We start from the raw sequence: 18,908 nt of genomic DNA, 5'->3' as shown, positions 1-18,908 counted from the left end.
AATCCCTTAGAGGGATGGATAAAAACTTGGAAGTCAAGGGTGGCGGAGCCTTATACCTCATGGATCGGATCTGGATACCGAGACACAGTGGTTTTAGAGACTTGGTCATGACCGAAGCGCACAACACTCGATATTCCGTCCACCCAGGTTCAGATAAGATGTATCTGGATATGAAAAAGTTATATTGGTGGCCTAACATGAAAGCAGAGATTGCTACGTTCGTGAGCAAGTGTCTTACTTGCGCCAAGGTTAAGGTCGGATACCAGAAACCCTCAGGTTTACTACAACAACCGGAGATACCTGAATGGAAGTGGGAGCGGATCACAATGGACTTCATAACCAAGTTGCCCAAGACAACGGGTGGTCTCGATACCATATGGGTGATCGTAAACAGGTTAACCAAGTCCGCACACTTCCTGCCTATCAAAGAAACTGACAAGATGGAGAAACTAATGAGAACCTACATTAGGGAGATAGTACGACTGCATGGTGTTCCCACATCCATTATCTCCGATAGAGCTAGTAGATTCACTTCAAGGTTCTGGAAGTCGCTACAAGGTTCCCTAGGAACTAGGTTGGACATGAGTACAGCCTACCATCCGCAAACCGACGGACAGAGTGAGAGGACTATTCAAACTTTGGAAGATATGTTGCGAGCCTGCGTGATAGATTTTGGGAAGGCATGGGATAGTCATCTGCCCCTTGTCGAGTTCTCCTACAATAACAGTTATCACACGAGCATAAAGGCTGCTCCATTTGAAGCCCTCTATGGCCGGAAGCGCAGATCCCCTCTGTGCTAGGCTGAAGTGGGTGACACACAGTTAGCTAAAGGACGAGTTCCTGACAGCACTCTCACAGGTCTAGAAATCATTCGGGAAACGACAGAGAAGATCGTTCAGATTCGTGAACGATTGAAAGCCTCTAGAGACCGACAGAAAAGCTACGCAGACAAGAGAAGGAAACCTTTGGAATTCTAGGTTGGTGACCGTGTTCTATTGAAGGTCTCACCCTGGAAGGGTTTGATACGCTTCGGAAAGCGTGGAAAGCTAAATTCGAGATACGTAGGACCTTTCGAGATTCTCGGTAGAATCGGCCCTGTAGCTTACAAACTCAAACTACCTCACGAACTTAGTAACGTACACCCTACTTTCCACGTTTCGAATGAAAAAGTGTATGTCCGATGAGACTCTTGTAATCCCACTCGACGAGATCGAGATCAACGAGAGCCTCAACTTCGTGGAAGAACCAGTAGAGATCATGGACCGAGAGGTCAAGCAAACGAAGCAAAGTCATATCCCAATAGTGAAGGTTCACTGGAATGCCAAGCGGGGACCTGAACTCACTTGGGAGCGCGAGGATCAAATGAAACTGAAATATCCTCATCTTTTTACTTAGTTATTTGTAATTGCTTAAACTCTAATTTCGGGACGAAATTCTCTCTAACGATGGGATGATGTGACAACCCGAAATTTCTATCTTGTAAAGTCAATCAATTCAATCAAAAGTCAGACTTGTTTTTGTTATATTTTAGCATTGTTAAGAATCTGTTTGAGAGTCTTAAGCCTAGTACACTCAAGGTTTGTGTGTTAGGATGTGTTAGCTCGGGTTCTTTGAGTTGTAATTGAGCCAGAAACTCCATCAAAAGGGGTTCACGGCCACATCTAGACTCCTGGCCGTGAACAAGTCCCCTATATAAACAAATTTGGCACATTTTCTACACTTTTCCAAATCCTTCAACCCTAGTCGTGAACACTCCTCATTCTCTCTCAACTTCTTCAACCGTGAACACTACTCAAAGCTACCAAAAAGTGAGTATCTATTCCATTAACTTGTTGTCCATTTAATCACTTGATTTCATCCATGAAACATGCATCAAATTGCAAGATCTTCAATAGTTCATGGTCGTGAACCCTTCATTGGGCCGTGAACCCTTCATATGATCTTAACATGGACGTGAACACATCATAGAATCAAGGTTGGGCCGTGAACACATCATGTGTTCATTGGCCGTGAACCCTCCTAAGGTCGTGAACATCCCTTTGTTTGGCCGTGAACTCCTTTAGAACAATCAAATGTGATTGTAACACTTCATTCCAAGTGTTTCCTAGTCCCTAAGGTTGTTCCCTATCATGATTAGTTGTTATATACACTAATTCTATACATATATGTGTCATTATATGCTTAATAGGATCCGTTTGTGCTCGAGACTTCACTTGACACTTAGCATCCTATATCGATCTTACATTCGAATCACTCACTACAGGTGAGTTCATACCCCTAACTTATCTTTTAAATGCTTTTATGGGGGGGAATACAAGTAGAAAACATTATAGTTATTATATCAATCACATGCGATTTATAACTATCAAACAAGTGGATTTCTTATACTTCAAACTGTGTTATCAAACAAACTGCTTCAAATCGTTTTATAAACTCTTTTATATGTTATACTCTTTATCGTTTTACAAAACTCTTTTAAACTTATATTGTCCAAATCATGTCTATATGGATATAGTTATATAAATAAGGTTGAAAGGGCTTAGGACTGATAACTCGCTTTATTTCCTGTTCCTTGTTTGGTGGTGGACTTAGGGTATCGGTTGTTTGTCCGAGTGTCGTTTGAATCTTAGTTATATATTATGTATATGTATGTAGATATAAAATTTCTTCCAATCAGTTCAATACCTTTGGGTAGCAAAGGTGTACAAACATGATCAGTCATTCAAACAACAGTACTAGTAAACTATAATAGGTATAGTTTAGAGGATTACTACTTACTATTTCTACAAAAATGAAACATACAAGAGTCAATTAATACATAAGTCAGTTCAAACATACTATAACGAGAAACAGAAAGAACATACTATACACTAGAACAGAGAGAACATACTATACACTAGAACAGAGAGAACATACTATACACTAGAACAGAGAGAACATACTATACAAATATAAGAACACTATAACATTAATGTGAGCCACTACTTCATGGCATTGCAATATACTGCTGTGTCACGTTTTGTAACCAGAGTCTCCTGGAGGGAGAGCGTGAGTTTGTGTATAGATCTATACGCGATTGACCATCCTAGACCTTGCTGCTAGCTACAGTAGGACCTACATGTCTATGGGTGACGAATGTCATACCATTTCGACGTCTCCGAACGTCGTGTTTCACTAGTCAATCGAGTATGGTTACAATCTTATCACATTTTACCTTAATTAAACAAACTGGTTTAAGGTAGTTAGTACATTGGTAGTTACTTATATATAATACTACAATACATCTTTATTTTCCCATTACATTCACATTGTGATCTTCTCACATAAACGTTAATGTAAACTATATTTTGGTAATGATAGTCATACTTGGGAAAAACACTCACTTTTACAAAAGAACAAACATAAAGAACAGTCGGGTCTTGGTATAAGACTACTTTAGTAGAAAATATAGGATTTTCTAGGAAGTCTACAAACATTTACATCAAACGCTTACAAACATGTACATCAAACACATACAAACATTTTCATCAAACTTATACAAATAATGACACTAAAATACTTATGAACTCACCAGCTTTAATGCTGATCTACGCTTTCAAAATAACTTGTATTCTCAGGTTACCAGTAGACAGGTACCGATGACCAGGTTTTGAGAAGACGGAGCACGTTCAAGACTCGTCTTTTATTTTGATTCTTATTTTGGTGTCTTTCAAACTATACAGAACACACTTGTATTGAATTATATTATTAATGCAATGGATGATGTTGTTCCTTGTTTTACTATTATGCATTGTTATGATACTGTACATGACGTCCTCTGCCCCCGAACGTTTCCGCCGTTCTGGTTTGGGGGTGTGACATACTCTGACATTGTTTTATCATGATATGATTTGACTACTGATACTCAGGTTTTGATATGAATTGATATTATGGTTGTTTTCAGACAAATGGTTTTATAATTATTATATTTAAAATGAAAATTTTTGGTCATGATTTTTGGGATGTTACAACGTTGCCTCTCATCATCGAAAGTAGTCGGGATCACCACAAAACATCTTTATCGGAGGTCAGACATAAACCCACCAACTTTTTACAACCAATGATGACGGTAGTCACATGCGATAACACTGCTACCATAACTCGATCACCACCACCACTTTTAATGTTTATAGGAGTTTCTTACGCATTGTGTGTGATATGAATGATTTCAGCGGATTGTGAAGAGGTTGTCGCAGGTGGCTACCTGGGATGTTAAATGGAAAAATGTAGTAGGGTTTCATCGGACCTCCGATGAAGGTTTTTGGCGGTGATCCCGATGATTTTAGTTGATGAGCAGGCGACGCTTTTGCGTATTCCGATAACTTTGTGGTGGAACTAATAAAATTAAAAAGAATTAATATTATACAATAAAACTAAATTAATAATATAATATATAATATTTGTTATATAAAACAATAATAAATTAAAATTAATATTCAAATAAAAAAGAATTAATCCAAAAAAAGCAATTAAAAGAATTAACTGAAAGAAATTAATAATCTGATAATATAGTATTTATTAGGATATAAACATTATAAATTAAAAATAATATTTATTAATATATAATAATTCAAATAAAAAAGACCTACTCTAAAAAAAATAATTAACTAAAAAAACTATTAATCCAATATAATAATATTTATTAATAAATAAATATTATAAATATTAAAAATAATATTTATTCATATATAATAATCCGATTAAAATATCCGATAACAAAGAAATTAAAAGAAATTAATAATCTAATAAAGTAATATTTTATAATATATAAATAACATATATTAAAAATAACATTTATTAATATATAACAACTCAATAAAAATAAAAAGAAGATAGGTACAAATGGTTATTGTAGTTTGTTTGCAGAAATGGTCCCTGAGGGTAAAATAGTCATTTTAAAAAAGTTAACAGCCAAGTTGTTAAAGTTAACGGAAGAGGGACCAAATCTCCAACAAAACTTGTTGAAAAGGACCATATCTACAACTTTTCAAAGGTTTGGACCTTAACCATATAAAATGGGAAACCATAGGGACCATTTTTGTAGTTTTGTCTGGGCGAAAAGAGCAAAGAGAAAGGTGTTGCTCTTCAAAGTGGATTTCGATAAGGCGTTTAAGTCCATCAATTGGGAATATGTCGATTCGATCCTAGTTCAAATGGGATACAGTGAGAAATGGAGAATGTGGATTAGAGGATGTCTTGACTCATCAAGAGCATTGGTACTTGTTAACGGGTCCCCAACCAAGGAATTCTCTATTACAAAAGGCGTTATGCAAGGTGGCCCACTTTCACCTTTCCTTTTATATAACTACAATGGAGGGCTTAAATGTTGTGATGAATACAACGTGTTAAAATGGAATATTTAAAGGTTTATCGATTCCTCATGAAAAATGCTTGATTTCTCCTTTATTTTACGCCGATGAGACACTATTTATCGGTGAATGGTCAAAGGAAAATATCAAAAATCTTTCTAGAATCCTTAGATGCTTCTATGTGTCCTCGGGCCTTAAAGTTAATTTCCATAAATCAAGAGTGTATGGTATTGGTGCTATGATGTAAGAAACAACTAGGTGGTTGCCTCTCTTGGTTGTGAGTCGGCTTCTCTTCCGTTTAATTAGCATGGGGTACCTGTTGGGGAAAATATGAATCTAAAGAAGAAATGGAAGTCGATCATTGATAAATTTCAATCCAGACTCTCGTTATGGAAATCGAAGACATTGTCATTCGGGGGGAGGAAAACATTAATAAAATTGGTGCTTGGTACTCTTCCTAACTACTTTTTTCATTTTCATTGCTCCTATAGGTGTGATCGACATGGGAAAGAGTGGTTGACCCCAAAGAACTCGGTGGACTTGGAGTTGGCTCACTTAGAGCTCTCAATATTTCTCTCGTGGTGAAGTGCTGGTGGCGTCTTAGAACTGAAAATTCCTCATTATGGTGTTGTGTGGTGACTGGGATACATTACCTCATACATAAACCTGATCACTATCTGTCACAGAAAACGAGTGTTGGAGTTTGGCATAATATTGCAGTTATTGCAAAAGATCTGGCAAAGTTTGGTATTAACATGTCTGATGTAGTAAAAAAGATAACAAACAATGATGGAAAGACGTTGTTTTGGTTAGACTCATGGATCGGAGATCGCCCTCTCAAATTCCAGTTCCCTAATTTATATAAACTGGAGAGATTAAAGAGATGTTTTGTTTCTAATCGAATACAATCTGGTGGGATTTCATGGGCATGGAGTACACAACTGGTGTCGTCTGATTTAAATGGGGAGATAGATGTGTTAGCCTCAATGATTGGATCATTCTCCCTAAATTCTAGACCAGATACATGGACTTGTGCTATAGCAAAGGATGGTATTTTCGAAGTTGATGTACTCAGGAGACTAATTGATAAACCATCATTTTTATATGGGGATGTGCTAATCGACTGGAATAATGATATATCTATCAAAGTATTATACTTTGTGTGGAGAGAAAATCTTAATTGACTACCCTTTTTTTTTGGAACAGCAGAATATTATTAAGGCTAGCAAGACGCTAGAAAAAGAATTACATCAAAATAGTAGTTGAAATAGGATTATGAAGCCAAGAGGACCAACTAAACTTGACTTTACTACACCTACTAGAAATTCAAACATAAGATTTATGAACAACATCATCAAAAATCATAGATTTCTTTGGCGTATCCGTTCTAAAAATCAAATCATTCCTGAAATTCCAAATGCACCAAAAGGTAGTCAAGATCACTGCATCAAAAGCTTTGCGCTGACCGATTCGCCAGGAGGTTATAGCAGACCAATTAATAAGAGAGCCCACAGTCAACTGAGAAGGACAATTAATACCCCACCAACTTGCAATACGGGACCATAAAGCAATCAAATTAGAGCACTCTACAAAAATATGGTCAACAGTCTCCACTCTAGAAGAACAAAAAGGACAAAGAATAGAATCCACCAGGATACCCCTATATGATAATCGCTCTCTAGTAGGGATACTAGACAATCTAATCCTCCAAATAAGAATATTAATCTTAATTGGAACCCAATTATTCCAACGAGTAGAAATACCTCCGTTACTAAGCATAAAACCATCCAAAAATTTCTGAGCCGAAGAAATAGAAAAAGTATCTGACAAATCATTAACCCAACCCAGTCTATATGGAACCGGCCTGAGTTGGAAATCTTGCACAAGAAAAATAAAGTTATTCGTTCCACCTCTAGGGCTACGTCTAAGGGTATTAACCCCCAATCCCATGGACAACCTATCATAAATAAAAACATGTCTATGCAAATCCAGCGCATAAATTCTAGGGAAATAGGCAGACAAAGGCATTTCACCCCTCCAAACATCACGCCAAAAAGAAGTGCGAGTACCATCTCCAACTCTAATGGGGCAAAGAGATTGAAGATCAATATCTTTCTGGCGTAACTGGGAGAACATACGAACAACCCCACTCCAAGGTCCTTGGCCAATAATAGGATATCTCAAATTCCTACATGCACCATCCAAACCATATATAGATTTTATCACTCTAACCCACAGAAGATCAGGGCAGTGATAAAACCTCCACCACCACCGAAATATCATAGCCCTATTAAAAGAGAAAAGACTACCTATCCCCAATACTCCTTCATCCCTGGAGGCTAAAACTCTGTCCCATCTAACCCAATGCATACGATGTTCATCCCTGTCTGCACCCCAAAAAAATCTTGCCCTCATTCCTTCAAGATCCTTCAAAACCGAAAGCGGAGCAAGAAAGACAGACATTAAGTAACTCCCTAACGAGCCCAAGACAGAATTCACCAAAGTAAGGCGACCTCCAAACGAAAGACACTTAGCCTTCCAATTTGAACGCTTAGAACAAAATCTATCAATCATAGAAACCCAAGAGTACGTTCGAGTCATAGGCTGACCCACCGGGATATCGAGATGAGAAAAGGGGAGCGTAGAAGCTGCACAACCAATCCTATAAGCCACCGCAAGAACTTGTGAATAAGAAATTCCCACACCAATCAATTTACTTTTAAGTAAATTGATTTTAAGCCCTGAAGCCAAATAAAAACACCTAAGAATACGAAGAAGACAATTTGCATTCTCAGGATCCCAAGGAATGACCAACATAACATCATCAGCATAAAGGAGATGAGAAATCTCAATTCCTGAAATAGAAACCCCTCTGAGAGCATTCCCAGCTCGATCCCTCATCAAAGCAACATGAAAACCCTCCATAGCCAAAATAAAAAGAAAAGGGGATAGCGGATCACCCTGTCTCAACCCACAGTGAATTTAGAATTCGTCAGTCGGGGAACCATTAATCAACACAGAAGCCCTAGCAGTCGACAAAAGCTCCTTAATCCACCGACACCACGTAGACCCAAATCCCATAATGGACATAATTTCCAATAAGTAATCCCAAGATAAGGAGTCATAAGCCTTCTCAAAATCCACCTTAAGAAGCATCATAGGATTTTTGGAAGACTTGCTCCAAGCAACCAATTCATTCAGAAGAAAAGGACCATCCATGATCTGTCTGCCTTTGATAAAAGTAGATTTCTCAAGGCTAACAACACTATGAATAACCTCCACTAGACGATTAGCTAGAAGTTTACCAATAATTTTGTATTGGCAACCAATAAGACTAATTGGTCTAAAATCTTTTGGAGTCTTCGGATCTCTGACTTTTGGTATAATAGTGAAAAAAGAGGCATTACACTCCTTACTGAATGATGGAAGAAATGGTGAACAAACGCCTCAACATCGGTTGCAACAAGATCCCAATATCTCTTTAAAAACCCGAAAGTAAAACCATCAGGACCAAGGGCTTTAGTAGAGCCAAATCCCAAACTGCCCTTTTTATCTCCTCATAGGAAAAAGGAGACTGCAAATAATCAACCTGGAATTGGGATAAGGTACTAAAAAGAGCACCATCTGTTACAGGTCTCCACGAAGAACTCTTCTGAAATAAAGATTGAAAATAATCATGAAACCCCTCTTTAACCTGTACCGGATTATCAAACCACGAATAGCTATTTGTCTCCTTTTACGATTAAGCATACCATGGAAAAATCTAGAGTTCTCATCCCCTTCAATTCCCCACTGAACTTTAGCCTTTTGAGCAAGATCGACTTGAACTAGATGATCAAGATCCGACAACTCCTTCAATAAAGAAACTCTTTGCTCTCTCAAGTTAGCAGACCCTTCATCCTCCATGAGCCTAATATCAATAGACTCTAATAACTCTTGCAAATTCTTCCTTTTACTACCCACCATGTCCCGGTGTTTAGAGTTCCACTCCTTGAGTTTAGATTTAAGAAACTGAAGTTTTTTCTTAAAAATGATCCAAGGGTTAGTCAACTCCATCCCCACCAACGAGGTAGCCCAAGCCTCCCGAACAATATTATCAAACCCCTCCATATCAAACCAAGAATGAAATAAACGAAAAGGTGTCGGACCATAATCCATCCGATGCTCCAACAGAAGAATAGAACGGTGATCAGGAATATTCTTTTCCAATACAATAACTGAAAGATGAGGAAAAGAATCCAAAAAACCCTCTGTGACCAAAAATCTATCAAGCTTGCTGAATTTGGAACCCCATTTATCGCTCCAAGTGAATCTAGGTCCACCCAAAGAAACATCCACAAGATCAACAGAATTAATAAAATCATTAAAAACTCTCGCAGAAGACGTATTGAAATTCGATCCCAATCTTTCAGACTCATTTCTAACTTCATTGAAGTCACACATAACAATACATTCCCCCGAAGAATTGGAGATAATATTATAAATATCATTCCAAAGAAGTCTTTTATTATTTAACCCTTGAGGAGCATAGACAACAATAAAATTCACTTGGAGACCCGAACGAACCCAAACCGCCTCAATAACAACAAAGCCATCGTGAACGCAAACTCGATTTTGAGAAATCAAATCCACATCCCAAATAGCAAGAATACCCCCAAAAGCTCCACGAGAAGGAGAAAAAACGTGCATAAAAGAAGAATTACCCCAAAAAGATCTAGCCATAACTAAGTCAATGTTCTCTAACTTAGTTTCTTGAATTGCTAAAAAGTTAACTTTATGACGATTACACAATTTTTTTATCCAACTCCTCTTATCTAAGGAGCCCGCCCCTTGAATATTTATTGATAAACAATTCATTTTGGAACTTGCCTCTTAACGTTCCCTTTTAAAATCTCTGTAACACGATCCATGCAACCGTCCATATTATACCCCAACGATTCTCCCATTGCAATAGTTTTTTGTAATTCATTTAAAAATGAATTATTTTTATCAATGCCATCTGAAATACTTTGATTGTTCCCCGAAAAAGAAAACCGCTGATTCGAGAAACCCAGGGGATGAGAGAGATCATCTTTAAAACAATTAATACCCGAGACTCGTCCAAAACCTACAGAAAAAACCCACCGGTTTACTATGAACCCGGTCCTTAGAAGGAAAGTTTTCAATAAGAACATCATGCATACCCCCTGAATTCTGATTAACTTCAGATTTTTTTTTCGAAGGTGAGAAGAGAGAATAGGAGTTGAAGCTGTCGAGGTAGCATCCGGAACAGCAGCAGGAGCTGTTGTCGCATTTTTTACAGCAACAGGAGCTGTTGTTGCAATTTTAACAGCATCAGCTTGAGCTGTTGTCGGCAAGGCTTCAGCCTGTGAATAGGGTTGTGTTGGGTCGTATTTATCGGGAGTCTGGTGATCAGCATGAGCTGGACCAGGACCAGCAACAGGAGGTGGCCCCTATAAGTTTGAGTTTTCATTTATTGTATCAGAATTCCAAAATAGCCCCTGGGGTGAACTCTTTTGCAGCTTGGTTGGTTTTTTTAATTCCTCTTCATTATCCATTTTTTTCATTACATCATAAATACCAAAAGGATCAAGTGAGAAATTTTCCTTATCAATTAATGAATCATTGCTACCATCTTGTTCTTGTTCAAATCGGTAAATAGCATCAACACTATCATTATCAATATTGTTGAACTCACACACGAATGTAGGATTCCAACCGGGAGCTTCTTTGATACGAATGGGGAATATTTCACCATCAATACTAACTTTAATCACTTCAGAAATTATACCAAGAAACGAGGTGATAATACATACACGTGATTTGTACACGTCTTCTCCAATGTTATCATCAAGATGAGCAATTGAACCCCATTTGGCCAAAATATGTCTAAAAGAATTCTTACTCCAAGCACGTAGGGGAAGACCTTCAACATCAACCCACACAATACGATCAGATGGCACAAAGTTTTTGTCCCATTTTCTTTTTTCAGTGATCCAATGATTAACCGCATCACAGGACAAAAGTTTTTTACATGCTTCTTTGAATTTAAATTCAAACATCACCCACAAGCCACCCACATATCGAATAATAAACTTATCAAAACCTTCATCATGGCACAACACACCCAATTTAGGAAGAGTACTAAAGTCACGGGCCTTAGCTAAACACGCTAATTTTTTGTTGTCAATAACAAAATTCCCAAATTCAAGAACAATGGCTAATTCTTCTTTGTCAGATATAGATTTCTCACTATGACCACCTCTTACTACATTTGCATATGAAACAGAAAAATTCTCCCGTTTCTTCTCCACCTTAGGTGGTTCCCTATGGAAATTAGGTTCTTTCTTATGAATACGAGGGACAGAAGCAAACAGCTTGTGATACCCGAACCACACTTCACAAAGATTCTTAATCATATGATCAACGTTAACATTGCCCGAAAATCTAACAAAACCGAAACGTTTCCCCATACGTGACAACTTTTTGGAGATAAATACATCACAAACTTTTCCAAACTGAGAACATATACGCTATATATCGGAATGAATAATATAATATGGGAAATTTGTAATATAAAACGAATGTGACTCAGACCTGGATATTGCATGGATTCTTTCATTAGAGGTCTTTTGAACGTTGTTCTTCTTCCAACCCTCACCAGACGAGGAACATGACTGATTAGAGACCATTGGATCAATCAATTTTGGAAATAGCTTCACCAGATTACGTAAATCTCCCCAGAGTCGAAAAAACCAGGATCACCCCAACAAAAACCCAATCAGAAGAAGGGACCTAGCCCAAGCCCTGTCGGCGTTTGCTCCCACCGGAGAAGAAGAGCTGAGCCGGAAAGCTGCGTCGTTGATCAAGAGGTGAATTCCGAAAATCTTAATTGACTACCCTTGGCTGTTGCGTTATCAAAGCGGGGTGTTAACATTGGTTCCAACTTGTGCAATTATTGTTTGATAGATGAAGAAGAAAAGGACCATATTTTGTTAAAAGGTCCATTCGCAACCACTGTTTGGGAGTGGGTATTCAGGTGGTGTCAGTTGCCATTTCTTAAACTGGACTCTATGGGGAACTCAATTGATTATGTTACCAGATGTGGGAACTGCAGTTTGAGAAGGAAAATACGAACGAGTATCTGTTACGGATCATTATGGTGTATATGGAAGGCCCGAAATGAAAATTGTACAAACACCGTATCACCAATCCAACGAAGGTGGCAGACAGTATCAAATCAACGGTGTTCACGTGGATCAAATACAGGAGATTGAATTGTCCATTCAAATGGATAGATTGCAGTATTTTTCCGTTTTCTTGTATTTAAGATGATTCAAAAAATTTGCATTTTGTAATTGTTTTGTACGTATCTAGTTCCTTGCTAGGCTTGGCTTTTATTTTTAATATCATTTGCCGGTTCCAAAAAAACCTGCTTGAATGAGAAAGATTAGAGTTAAATGAGTTTATAAAACTAAGCTAAATGAAAAGGGAGAGGTTGACAAATACACAGTGAGACTAGTTGTGAGAGTTTACTTATAAAAGTATGACATCAATTATGAAGAAGTGTTTGCACCTATAGCAAGATGAGACATATTTCAGATGTTACTAGAGCACTTATCGCACAAAACAACTGGATAGTCTTTCAAATAGACGTCAAGAGTGCATTCTTGCTTTAAATCTTGAAAGAAACAATATACGTGGAGCAACCAGAAGGATACATTCGAAAAGGTGATGAAGATAAAGTCTAGAAACTACAAAAGGGTTTATACAGTCTAAAGCAGCCCCCGAGAGCCATGTACAAAAAAATTAAGGAATAATTTCTAGATGAAGGCTTCGTCAAAAGCAGCCAAGCGCATACACTTTTCTACAAACAGAAACCAAGATGAAGTTTTCTTATGGTAAGTTTATATGTGGATGACTTGATCTTTACAAGAAACAGACTATTTCAATTTGTGGCTTTGTATGTGCTTTGTTTAATAGAAGTCCACAAGAGTTTGAACGAGTATGACAAGGAAGAAATCTTTCTTAATGCACGTTATTTGACATATGTCTTAGCTCCATCCCCTTTTCTTTTGAATCGAAAGTAATAGCAAGCTATGTTTCGATTCGACACTTAAAAGTCTATCAAAGTCGTTAATGAATGGCATAATATTTCCATGGAGCGATTCACTATTTCGCAACATATGCTCAAATGATCTGATTTGTATCAATTCATGCAGTTTCTTCTTTGAATGACATGTGACAGTACATCTGAAGAACAGGACGAACAATCAAGAACCATGGTGCTAATATTCTTGAATTGTCGTAGTTCCATAAATGGCTCCAATGGAGAAGATATGCAAGGAGAAAGAAGACAAAAGAACCGGTGTGAGGGAGACTCAAGTGAGGTCTATTTATTTTACTATTTTTTAATTTAAAATAGTTAAGATCTTTTTTTTTTTTTTGTAAATAAATTTGAAACAACCATCAATTAGTAAATATTTTTTTAAACTGGCAGTGTTTAGCTAAAAACTCAATTACATACTAGGTTTTATGTACATTGTCCTACTTTTATAAGTAGTATTGATTCTAAAAAAACATTTGTGCAGTATTAATTGAAGCAACATATTTCTATAAAAAGTCTTGCGTTTGCATCCATCACATACTTCAACATAACACAAGAGTTTTTATTCTTCTGTTTAAAATCTGTTGTACGTAGATACATAAATGCTTAGAGAACTTCCTTAACTTATAATCATGTTTTTAATGAAAATCAACTGTCAAAATATTAAATAAATGGTGGTATTATTAACGATCTCTTCAAAGTATTTGATGTGTTGCAGTTTTTAATTATGATACAATGATGACACCTCAATTTTCAAAGGTAAAAAAATGGAGGTAGCTGTCCAGAAGATGATTGATCACTTTTACAGAAAAGGAAGACCATAAATACCCTTTACTGGCAACAAGACTTTATAAAGTTAATTTTTTCCGCGTAGCATTGAAACAAGATAGGCTTGAATTAGTTTATTACATAATAATAAAACACAAAAAATTGCAAAAAATAGGAGAATATGATATGATTATGATACATAAAAGTTACAAGAAAAAAGATAATGTTAATTAAAAGGAAAAACTATATACTTGGGGGGTATAGGTATAATAAAAGAATCTTGATGGGGTTTCAGGGATCAACAGGAAAAACCTTGTGAAGAAAATTGATGAAACGCTTAGAGTAAAATTTGGGATCAGCAACAGATATTGAAATGGGATCATATCGAACGGATTTACAGGCTTGCTCTATTTTCTTTCTCATGTTATAATCTTGTAGAATATCAATTATTCCAAGATATAGAACAACATCATATACCTCAAAAAGCTCCACCTCTGTTGAACCAGAAACCTCTTGTGAAACTTTCCGGTTTGCCTGAGCTGGCATGTTTACCCCTAATTGCACTCGTAATCTGAATATATAATAATTAATTATTAATTATGAATTTAAATAAACAAAAGAGAGAAATCCCATTGAAATTTGATTATATGTAAATATTATAAATACCTTCCAGTTCCTGGAAGAAGGAGATCGACTTCTTTGTCACCTACAGAAAATGCTCTTAAGGTGTTTCCTCTTATGTGAGGACCTGGTGCAGTGTTCACTGAACTGGGTTCATGTGTCACTAGGAGAAGACCTGTTGGAGGGATTGACAGCTCACCCGATTTTGGACCTAAATTAAAAATCATTTCTAAATTTTCAGTTTTAATCAAAATAAGATAATAGGAACAGACAATTGACATTTACCATCATCAAATTCAAGAGATGAAGAAGACCCATGCTCTGCATCTGGTGCTTCCAACAGAGCCTTCAAATGCTCAGGAGCTCTAAAATGCAATCCAAGTAGAAGACTATAATCAATAATCTGCTGAGATTCTAAAAACGAACAGTCTAGCTGGATTTGCCTGCAAAATAACATACTTGTTTAAAATCATAATTTATTTCAACTTAATATATAATAATATAATAGACTTACTCGAAAAGGGCCTCACGCAATGTCTTGTCCATATGAAATTCATATGCAAGATCAAGGTCTTTTAATGTGGTGCCCTCGTCTATATGATCCTTACATGTAAATCTTCCTTGATAAGAACCCTTCAGATCATACCTCCTGTGTATCCGTAATTCTGTTTTAAACATATTTCCCATCACTATGAATCGCACCTAAAATTAAATTCAAATTCATTAATCACAAGAAAACTAAATTACACATGAATTGGAAAAACAAAATATACCTTCTTGCCACCTCTTAGTGTTATCTCATGGAGCCCAAAAAACTTGGTGATCAAAGTGTTGTCATACTTTTTAACATGATCATAATAGCTAGGAAGCATCTTCAACAGAACCTACACAAATAATATCATATTCAATTCTGTGCAACTTTAACGTAATAATTAGATTATATTTTAATAATAATAATATAAAACCTTGAGCTCAGATCTTCTTAGAGTCTTGATTACAAATCTGTCATCATGAGAGAGATAAAATAAGCTGCCACTTTTCCCTGGAGAAGAAAGCTCTCTCAATCCATCATCCCCACAGATTGACATCATATACTCTGCAGCGTCTAACTTAAACATCTCTCTCAAATTCCTGAAGAGAAACACCCATCACAATCTACCACAAAATTACAAATCTACCCTTTACATTTTTGCTCTGTATTTGCATACAAACAGATACCTGAAGACCATGGGACAGTAGTCTTTCCAATGAAAGTCAACAGAATAGTGTGGAGGTGTAAATTGTGAGCCTTTTCTAGGGAAATACATCCTTATTCTAGCACGTTCCCCAAAGTCTGAAGACCTCACTTCACGCATAGGAACTGGTGTAATCTTGCCAACTGTGTACCTGTGAACTTCAAATGATACAACACATGAGTTGTGTTGGGGTAATAAAAACAATTAATAGATAAAAACCACAATTAGTTTTTGAGAAAGAAAAAAAGGAAAAGTTGAGATGTTCAAGTATGATTTATTTACCTGATACCTAGTTGAAGATTAAGCATCAAACAGTAGCTTTTATGACCTTCAAAAATATCCACACATGACTTCTGTTTCGATTCATTTGTGATACGTTTACTTTGCTTGCTTTTAGACGATAACGCCCCTGAATGATTCTTAACACGTTCCTTCATTAAAACACCTTGCATGTACTCCCTTTCCCATGCCACAGTACTATCATCATCTACTTCACTTTCACCTTCATCTGAGATACGAGAAAACATTTCTGTTCTCTCAGAAGTAGAAAACTCTCTAGTGGAATCCCCAAGGGCATAATCGTCATCTGGCGGGATTCTCCTGCTTGTTATACGACCCGAATCTCTAAAAAAACCACTAAAAGTAATTTTTTCAGAATAAGTTCGAGTAACATTACGTTCTGGATCCCTGAATCGTTGAGAATGAGCTTTCTTTCTAAAAGATGAGCATTTACTTCCTGCAGGATAAAATGTGCCTTGACCATCTTTCAGCCCTTTTGTCCATGTCCCAAAATAATAACTACCATCTGAAAACCTATAAACACCTGACCCATGTCTATACCCATTTAACCAAGATCCATCAAAAAGGTCACCATTTATCCATTTCATTACCCCTCTACCAAACATTTTACCAGATTTCCAGTTCCCTATATACGTGTTTCCATTCCCCCAAGCGTACTTTCCACTTCCTTCATGAACTCCATCTTTCCAACAACCATCATAAACATCGGAATTACTATACTCCTTTCTTCCAACACCATTTTGAATGTTCAATCTCCATGAACCTTTGTATACAGATCCATCAGGAGTTGTTAATGTGCCAAAACCATGGAGATATCCACCAGAAAAATCACCCTCATAACTTGTTCCAGATGACCATGAGATTCGACCTCTACCACACATCTTTCCATCTTCCCAATTACCATCATAAACTGTGCCATCTGACCATGTGTAGCTACCCATGCCATGGGGGAGTTTACCCTTGACATTGCCAAAGTAAACATCTCCATGTAACTTTATCTCCTGACTCATCCTGAAAACCATCAGGAGTACACACCAGTCATGGTTAAAACATGTCAAGCCTATATCATATGGTTAGAAGATGTCCAGGTTAATATCAGGTCATGAGATGGTTATAATAATGAAGATTTATAGAAATATAAAAGAAATATATGTTTTGATTCAGATCTAAAGAGCTCAACTTACAACAGGGAAGATAGTGTTTGAATAGTAAAAGCAGACATTGTAAGAATCGACTGACCATAAGAAGCAGTGTTTGAACTTTGAATGAAACAAATAGATATTGTATTATATCCTGGAGTGATTAACTACTAGATACAAAAAGAATATATAATTGAAAAAATCTGAGTGATCTCTATCCATTCGTGTTTAAAATATTATTCTAAATAACTAGGGAAATCAAACCACTTTCCATTTATATGCATTGAACATTGTGATTGCTATTGAATATATCTAAGCAATTGACTTTGACCGTAAGATGGCCTCCCATACTACCTGAAGACTTCAAGCCAGGTAGTTCAATTAACATCGGATTCCAACTAAAAAACTATACTCATTTTACATTCATCCTCAAGACCCAATCTAAATCAGAAATTATAACATCCTAATTAATGATCTAAAAATCCAGGTGCGAAATTTTAACATCCTAATTAATCTCCGATGACGTTCCTCAAAATTATTCCGCTTAAACCGTCAATCATGTGTGCGTTTTACAGATTTTAGACTAACGAATCAGCAAAACGTTTACGAACAAGAACAAATAAAATCCAATTGATGTAAAACTCAATGGAGATTCAAATTCACAAAAAAAAAAATGCACCGAAGAACTCACCTGATGAACTGAATCGAATTGAATCAAATCCCTGATAGGTTTTGCATCAACCCTAAAAAAATCGGAAACAAACAGCAAGATCCAGTGGTGAAGCAAGTAAGGATCTTCGAATTGAAGTTTGAAAGTCGCGAATCAGAGACCATATAGAGAAGTTTTGGGTGTGGAGGAGGTGAAAAGCCGGATTTCCATATCAGCGAATTTCAGGTAAGAAAGGGGGGAAGGGAATAGTGTGTGTTTTTTTTCTGGGGGAATCACATCATTTGAATACGTGGCAAGCATGCAAAAGGTAGTCAAAAGGTTGATGAACGTTGGATGAGAAATGATCGGGTGGAGAACGGAGATATGACGCTTCCTGCTGTTTTGTCGTTGGTCTGACTGAATGCCGACGCAAAGCATAAGATGAGTTGTTTTTAGATTCAGTAATTTAGTTTTTTATAACAAACAAATCGCATCTTTAATATTAAATTATAAAACAAATCAAATATAGTACGATTTTATTTTCTTTGTTTGTTTCCTAATCTCTATTAATACTATAATTTAACTTTGATTAATTTTTAATTATAAATTAAATAAATTAATTATTTAGAAAGTCAGGCAAACATCACCCATGAGAAGTCAATTATTGCTTCATAATAAAATTACCACCAATTTTTTAATCAGGTGGTATTATATATATTGAATAAAGACATGTTTGAAATA

The 18,908-nt window shown here is 36.5% G+C and overlaps 2 protein-coding genes across 4 annotated transcripts; both read right to left on the bottom strand.

The window, feature by feature from the left end:
* Positions 1–8,975: 8,975 nt before the first annotated feature.
* On the bottom strand, positions 8,976–10,070 carry LOC145113075 (uncharacterized). Its single transcript, XM_079049173.1, has one exon. It carries the CDS (start codon positions 10,068–10,070, stop codon positions 8,976–8,978), a length of 1,095 nt encoding a protein of 364 aa, XP_078905299.1.
* Positions 10,071–14,385: 4,315 nt separating this feature from the next.
* LOC145115116 (phosphatidylinositol 4-phosphate 5-kinase 8-like) lies at positions 14,386–18,584 on the bottom strand. Of its 3 annotated transcripts, XM_079051291.1 has the most exons (9): positions 18,210–18,584; positions 16,362–17,390; positions 16,063–16,230; positions 15,810–15,975; positions 15,618–15,728; positions 15,359–15,546; positions 15,130–15,287; positions 14,890–15,073; positions 14,386–14,794 (listed from the first exon to the last, which is right to left on the bottom strand). In XM_079051291.1, the coding sequence occupies exons 2-9, from the start codon at positions 17,387–17,389 to the stop codon at positions 14,515–14,517; spliced, it is 2,283 nt and encodes a 760-aa protein (XP_078907417.1). In that variant the 5' UTR covers position 17,390; positions 18,210–18,584; the 3' UTR covers positions 14,386–14,514. The 3 variants fall into 3 exon arrangements, with proteins under 3 accessions (XP_078907417.1, XP_078907416.1, XP_078907418.1); XM_079051290.1 differs by lacking the exon at positions 18,210–18,584 and having other exon boundaries at positions 16,362–17,401; XM_079051292.1 differs by lacking the exon at positions 18,210–18,584 and having other exon boundaries at positions 14,890–15,055; positions 16,362–17,401.
* Positions 18,585–18,908: the final 324 nt, after the last annotated feature.

This window comes from Lactuca virosa, chromosome 5 (assembly GCF_052849685.1).
Source record: "Lactuca virosa cultivar CGN04683 chromosome 5, Lactuca_virosa_CGN04683_v6, whole genome shotgun sequence".
Taxonomy (NCBI): domain Eukaryota; kingdom Viridiplantae; phylum Streptophyta; class Magnoliopsida; order Asterales; family Asteraceae; genus Lactuca; species Lactuca virosa.
Note: the sequence above shows the minus strand (reverse complement) of the source record. Positions and strands in the feature narration are given on the sequence as shown.

Coding starts and splice junctions, on each gene's coding strand:
- LOC145113075 (XM_079049173.1), bottom strand. CDS start 10,070: ATGGCTAGATCTTTTTGGGGTAATTCTTCTTTTATGCACGTTTTTTCT.
- LOC145115116 (XM_079051290.1), bottom strand. CDS start 17,401: ATGGTTTTCAGGATGAGTCAGGAGATAAAGTTACATGGAGATGTTTAC. Junction 15,976..16,062: donor TACTGTCCCATGGTCTTCAG/GTATCTGTTTGT, acceptor GTTTCTCTTCAG/GAATTTGAGAGAGATGTTTA. Junction 15,074..15,129: donor ATCTCTTGAATTTGATGATG/GTAAATGTCAAT, acceptor CTGAAAATTTAG/AAATGATTTTTAATTTAGGT.